The sequence below is a fragment of the Trachymyrmex cornetzi genome, unplaced genomic scaffold, assembly GCF_001594075.2.
Source record: "Trachymyrmex cornetzi isolate Tcor2-1 unplaced genomic scaffold, Tcor1.1 scaffold1874, whole genome shotgun sequence".
Lineage (NCBI taxonomy): Eukaryota > Metazoa > Arthropoda > Insecta > Hymenoptera > Formicidae > Trachymyrmex > Trachymyrmex cornetzi.
The window spans coordinates 5,627-13,036 of record NW_017296499.1 but is presented as its reverse complement, the minus strand read 5'-3'; the positions used below and the strand labels follow the sequence as shown (position 1 = coordinate 13,036).

General features: G+C 40.0%; 1 protein-coding gene across 1 annotated transcript; it reads left to right on the top strand.

The window, feature by feature from the left end:
* The first annotated feature begins 6,498 nt into the window (after positions 1 to 6,498).
* Positions 6,499 to 7,181, top strand: LOC108759461 (uncharacterized). Its single transcript, XM_018504903.1, has 2 exons — positions 6,499 to 7,074; positions 7,167 to 7,181. The coding sequence occupies exons 1-2, from the start codon at positions 6,499 to 6,501 to the stop codon at positions 7,179 to 7,181; spliced, it is 591 nt and encodes a 196-aa protein (XP_018360405.1).
* The last annotated feature ends 229 nt before the right edge of the window (positions 7,182 to 7,410 follow it).

Here is a 7,410-nt window from a genome sequence, read left to right as displayed (position 1 = left end):
TCTTCAGAGGAATAGCTATGATTGGTTAGTTTCATAACATCGATGTTATAACTTTGGCATAAAACGAGCCGTGTATACGTAGTTTATGTTTGTTCAGCATCAGGTAAGAACAAAGATATAGACAAGCATAGAGAATGGACTGCGCGATCCGTGTGTCAAAATCGATAGGGATGAGAGAGAGGAGTCGTGGCAGACGGCCATTTCTATCTCTTTCCATTCAATGGTTTGATGGGAGAGAGAATGAGAGAGAAATTGGCCGTCTCCCACGGTACCTCTCTCTCTCATTATTGTCGACCACATTTGATATACTACTTAAATACGGATCGCGCAATCCATTCTCTATGTCTTTCGATAAGAACATGTACAAGTACTGACAAATCTGACAATAATTTGTTCTTCATTGAAGAATTCTCAGAATTGTTGCACACGGTGCAATAAGTTCAGAAAGTTCATCGTGACAGATCTATATATTTCTTTCCGAACGCACTCAGATTCTCAGATCAGCTGGGCCCTGTTCTGAGTGCAACGCCATCTCCGAGAAAATCGAGCAACTACTATTCCTGGTTTGTTTCTCAGCCCGAGTCTTTGTTGACGAACAATTATATATAACATAACATAACATTTTCCATTATAGTTCAACACAGATGAGAGATACATCAAAATGATCGAAAGCAAAAATGAAGGGAATTAAATGATTTTTCCAATGCTATTATGTTGCAAAACTTTGACATCAAGCAAATGTTGTCACAACTTAACAGTTTAGACGCCGCGTTACACTAAGAAATGGTAAAAAATATATCGATTTCGAAATTTTTTATTATTCTCAGCGTAGACTCCACCTCACAAACACGTATAAATGTGTATACTTTAATCGTGGAAAAGGATTTTCGAATCCGTGAAAGATAAACAGAGTATTCGTTTATACAAAAATTATATATATTTAGTCGGTAATACAAATGTATTTAGGATCCCCTTAATGCTTGTATGATTCTTATGTGAATTTATATACTACGTTTGTAGTCCCCTGAAACGCGCGTCGAAATGATTTTTCGATCTTGAAACGCTAACTCTATAAACTACCACAGTAATATCACGAGTTAAATTGACTAACAATTTAACAAATATTGATGCTTATTTGCATCTTCGAAACGATCTTAATAATGTTGAATGACATATTAAAATCTGTAAATAATTAATTCTTATTGCGAAAAATATTATCTCGGTCACGAAAGTATTATCTCTTAACATTCGTGAGCGCTCGCTGCTATTGGATAATCTAGAAGAATACACCAATACCAGCGAGTTCTCATAGATCTGCTTCACAACAGTTGAGTCTGCTGAACGCGACCAATGATCTCCACACGTGACGCAAAATATGCTGATTCACTTTTTAATGTGCATCTTAATATCTTTAATAATGACCTTCACATATGACGCAAAATATGCTGGTTCACTCTTTAATGTACATTTTATTATTTGTTTTGTTAAGAACCGTGACAGGACAGAGATCGTTAAGAAATTGGATGAGCAAAAGAATCGTGCCCCATCAGTAAGCGACATATTTCTTTCCTTTTGAAAAATTCAACATATGAAACTTAAGGATTATTGCGGGAGATTGATATTAAAATATCCTTTTGGAAATGTGCATAAAATAGAGGAGCTTCTCTGGAGAAAGGCCTTCTACGATGTTCTATATATAGCCAAGAAGTTACGGAAAGTAATATTTATAATGTGATATACTCCTGGTAAATGAAAAAATGTACAGTGAAACGTGTATCTTTGATAATAGTCGCGTTCAGCAGACTCAAATGTTGTGGAGCAGATTCGTGAGCGCTCGCTACTATTGGATAATCTAGAAGAATACACCAATAGCAGCGAGTGCCCATAGATCTGCTTCACAATAGTTGTGTCTGCTGAACGCGACCTATGACCTCCACACGTGACGCAAAATATGCTGGTTCACTCTTTAATGTACATTTTATTATTTGTTTTGTTAAGAAGCGTGATAGAGATCGTTAAGAAATTGGATGAGCGAAAGAATCGTGCCCTGTCAGTAAGCGACATATTTCTTTCCTTTTGAAAAATTCAGCATATGAAACTTAAGGATTCTTGCGAGAGATTGATATGAAAAGACTCTTTTGGAAACGTGCATAAAATAGAGGAGCTTCTCTGGAGAAAGGCCTTCTATGTTGTTGTATATACAGCCAAGGAGTTACGAAAGGTAATATTTATAATGTGATATACTCCTGGTATATGAAAAAATGTACAGTGAAACGTGTATCTTTGATAATGGTCGCGTTCAGCAGATTCAATTGTTGTTGAGCAGATTCGTGAGTGTTCGCTGCTATTGGATAATCTAGAAGTATACATCAATAGCAGCGAGTGCTCATAGATCTGCTTCACAACAGTTGAGTCTGCTGAATGCGACCAATGACCTCCACACGTGACGCAAAATATGCTGGTTCACTCTTTCATGTGCATCTTGATATCTTTAATAATTACCTTCACATGTGACGCAAAATATGCCTGTTCACTCTTTAATGTCACATTTAATTCTATCTCGGATACAATTTTCGGCTTATATGCCCAGCTATCCATAATATATTTTTGAGATCAGTGTAATAAACATGCTTATTCACTGTGGTGAAAAATTTTACGATAAATCCTGAGAAGCAGGTTGATGTAATATGCATTTACCCGTAAGAATAAAACGGATTGAATGTGCATATTCGCATCATCAGTAAGAAATGGAAATTGGGTGGCACATTACCTTTACATACAGGTGCAGATAATTATCTTAAGGAATCACAGACTACGTATTGAAGATTGAGATTTAATCAATCGAAACGATAGCTGCTAAAATTCCTTTGTCGTCATTGGCCATATTTCAGTCTTAAATCTCAATCTTCAATGTCGAGTCTGATACCGGTCTAATAAGTTCTGCAAACAGAAATGGATAAGATACGTTTATGTATTTGCAGATAGAAACAGGATGCGTATTTGCATTGGCGGATAGAAATGAATATTATTATATTCACGTATATTTGACCACACAAATCTCTTCCTATGTCGCGAGTCTCTATTCTGTTCCTCGCACATACTCAATCGAGAACTACCAGTCCTTTTCCAAAATCGCATCCACCAGTTCTTCCACGGGAGTCTCTTTCTCAGCTGGTGCCAAACAGTTACGAAATTATATAAATTAATATTACATATTCAACATATGTAATATTAATTTCAAAATATGTAAAATGTAAAAATATGTAATGTATAAATATAAGAAATCTTAATGTAATCTTAATCAAGATATATATTGATAATATTAATATCGATATATATTATATTAATATATATATATATATATATATATATAATGTATAACATATATCATATAATATATAATATATATAAATATTAATATAATATATCTCCTAATATATAAGGTAAAGTCGCTTATTATGGGATAGGTTCCTAATATGAGATAGCAGGGTTTCTGCTAAACTAATAAGCGCATGTGTTTGATTCTATCATGAATCTTTTACTCTTAGCGTGAAACCTCTTTAGTAGAAAATTCATTATTAAATCATGCGTGTAGTCTTTGCAAAAAAAGATTTATGAAATTGAATGTTGTCAAATTTTATTGAGGTTAGTCTTTAAAACTTGTTTTATTATACAAAAATAAACATTAGGTAATGAAATCTGCATGCAGTGATAGACTCACATAAACGTACTCACATACATACATATTGAAAAATTATATAATTATTATGTATAACATTTAAATTCTTTGTTCCTACTTGTATGTAACATAATAAAAGTGTATATAAAAAGTTTATCTTTATTTTTTCCTTAGTTTCTCGTTATGAGATACCACCTCACACAAGAAAACCCTTATATCTCATATTAGGAATCCTTTTTTTGAATAATCAAAATCTGACCATATAGATTATTGACATTTAGATTATTGACATTGATATTTTTGCAGGAAAGTATCCTACATAAATGTTAAAAGCTTAGTAGCGCGCGCGAAGCGCGCGCCTGTTATGTTCTAGTTTTTTTCAAAATACCGTTTACAAAAGTGTATAAATTGGACTTCCGTTTCCGGTGTATCGAAAGTGAGCACGTGAATTTGGGGTTGGCAGAGTGGAGAGTGTGAGTGGAGAGTTAGAGAGGTGTGTGTGAGTGAGAGTGGGTGGAGGTGAAAGAGGAAGTCGAGAGTAGGAAGGGAGAATGTGCGAGTGGAAGGAAAAGGGCTGTATAGAGAGAGGAAGGAGGGAAAGAGAGGTTGAGGTTAGGGGACGTAGCTAGAGTAGAGTGCGAGGAGTGCGAGGGGGGGGTTAACGAGGAGACAGAAAGGAGGGGATAAGTGAGTTCGAGAAAGAGGAATATAAGGTAAAGGCGAAAAGTAAGGTCTGTTCCGGAAGTTTGGTAGGCGTGATAAGAAGCTAGAGAGTGAGAGAGAGGGTGAGAGATAAAGGAAAGGAGAGGGTGAGAGGGAGAGGGTGAAGGGGATGACGGAAAGATTTTGTAAGATAGAGAGGGAGAGGAGGGGGAGCATGGGGGATATAGAAAAGGAAGAGAGAAGGGGAGGATGGAGAGGAGGGAGAGGGGAAGGTAGAGGATGTATTTAGGAGTAGTAAGAAGATGGTAAGATCTCTGGGAGAAAAGGGGGGAGATGGGGGTATGAAAGAATTATTAAAGGAGATGAGGGAGGAAATGAGGGAGTGTTTATTGGGAAAGAGATAAGGGAAGTAGTGGAGGGACAGGAGTGGGTGAAGAAGGGAGTAGAGAGGATGAAAGGAGAGCTGAAGGAGAGGGAGGAAAGGTGGGAGAGGGAAAGAGGGGAAATGGTAGAGAGATTGAAAGAGATGGAAAGGGAATTAGAAGAAATGAGAATAGGGGGAGGGGAGCGGGAAGGGGTGAAGGGAGGAAAAGGAGATAGAGAGGAGATAGGGGAAGGGGAAGGGAGAGAGAGATTGATGAAAAGGATAAGAAGATTAGAGAGAAAGAGCGAATGGAGAGAAAGAGAAGAGAAGAGAAGGAATATTATAATAAAAGGGGTAGAGGGGGAAATGGGGAGATAGAGGGGAAGATAAGACAGATTTTGGGAAGTATAGAGGCGGAGGTAATGGTTGATAAAGTAAAGGAGTTGAAGACTGGTAGGCAGAAGAGGGAATGGATGGGGGTGATAACAATAGGGAGTGTGGGGGGGATAGAAGGGGAAGGGAGGACGTAAAGGACAGGGTTAGGAGGAAGAAGACGAGAGAGGAGGGCAAAGGGGAGAGGATGAGTAGGGAGAGAAGGGAAAGGGAGGCGGGGAGGATATTAGAGAGCAGCGTTCGAAGAGGGGGGGAAGAGGAGAGAGGTGAGAGAAGAAGAGGGGAGGGGAAAGTGGTAAAGATGGCGTTTTGGAATGTGGCGGAGTTGGGAAATAAGGATAAGGATTTTTGGGATAGATTGAAAAGGTGAGATGCGATGGTTTTGATGGAGACGTGGGTGGAGAAAAGGGGAGGGAAGTATTTAAAAGAGAGGTTGCCGGAGGGTTATGTTTGGAGAGTGCAGGAGGCGAAGAGGAAAAATAAGAAAGGAAGGGCAATGGGGGGGGGGTATGCTGTTGGAGAGTAGGAAGGAGTTGTATATGGGAGAAGAGGGTAGAAAGGAAGAAGAGGGGATGGATGGGGGTGATAACAATAGGGAGTGTGGGGGGATAGAAGGGGAAGGGAGGGGGTGATGACAGGGATGTTGAAAGTAGGAAGGAATAGAGTAAGGATGATGGGGGTGTATGTAAATATGGATATGGAAAAGAAGCTGGAGAGTTTGGCGGAATGGATGAAGGGGAAGGAAGAGGGGATAAGAACTGTGATAGGGGGAGATTTTAATGCAAGAACGGGGAGTGAGGGAGGAAGGATAAGGGAAGTAATGGAAGGAGAGGAGGAAGAGAAGAAAAGGTCTAGGGATAGGAAAAACAAGGTTGGGGGTAAATTGGTGGAGTTTATAAGGGAAAGGGGTTGGTCGATATTAAATGGGGATGTAAAAGAGGACGAAGAGGGTAATTGGACGTATACAGAGAGAAGGGGGTGTCAGTGATTGATTATGTGTTGACGAATGAAGAAACGAGGGAAGAGATTGATTATTTGGAGGTGGGGGATGAAATTGACTCGGATTACCATCCCCTGGTTGTGACATGGAAAAGAGGGAGAGAAAAGGGAAAAGGTAAAGGAAAGGAGGGAGGAAGAGCGAGTAGGGGGGTGTGATGAGGAAAGTAAGGTGATATTTAGAGAGAGATTGGGGGGAGTGGAATGGAGGGAGGGAAAGGGGATGGAGTGGATGGAGTGCATGAAGGAAACGGAAGGAAGAGTAAGGGAGATTTTGGGGGTTATAGAGAAGGAGATAGGTAAAGAAAGGAAGGTAAGGGGATGATGGGATAGGGAGTGTAGAGAGAAGAAAGAGAGGGTGAGAAGGGTACTAAGGGAGTGGAGGAAGGGTAATAGGAAGGAAATGGAGTACAGGAAAGAGAAAAGGGAATATAAGGAGTTATGCGAGACAAAAAAGAGGGAAGAGAATGAGAGATGGGAGAGGAAAGTGGAGGGGGCGAGGAATGAGAGTCAGGTGTGGGAAATAGTTAATGGGGAAAGGAAGAGACGGAAAGGGATAAATAAGGGGATAGAGATGAAAGAATGGGAAGGATATTTCAAAGAGTTGTTGGGGGGCGTGGAAGGAAGAATGATAAGGGGAAAAGGTAAAAGGAGAAAGCAGGGGTGGGAAAGGGATCTAAGTAGGGAGGAGATAAGGAGGGCGACGAGAAATCTGAAGGACGGTAAGGCAATGGGGATAGATGGAATTCCGAATAAGGTATGGAAATATGAGGGAGAGATGGAGGAATGGGTCTGGAAGGTGTGTAATGAAATTTGGATGGGGGGGTGGTCAAAGGAATGGAAGGAGGGAGTGGTTGTGCCAGTAAGGAAAAAGGAGCAGGGGGAAGAGGTGAGGGATTATAGGGAGATTTCAATAATGCCGACTTTGTATAAGGTGTATACGGCGGTGCTTTCGGAAAGGTTAAGGGACGAAGTGGAGGTGAAAGGGTTAATTCCATTGAATCAAACGGGCTTTAGGAAGGGGTTGGGGACTATGGATAATATTTATGTTTTGAACTTTTTGGTAAATAGGCAGATAAGGAATAAAGGGGAGAAGTTAATTGCGTTGTTTATTGATTTGAAAGCGGCGTTTGATTCGGTGGATAGGGGGGTTTTGTTGGATGAAATGTGGTGGAGGGGGATAAGGGAAGGGTTGGTAGAGAGGGTGGGGGAGATAATGTAGGAAACAAAGAGTAGAGTCAGGGCAGGGGGGGGATGGGAGAAAGCTTTTGGACGACGAGGGGTGCCTGTCTTACCGTCCAAAAGCTTTCTCCCA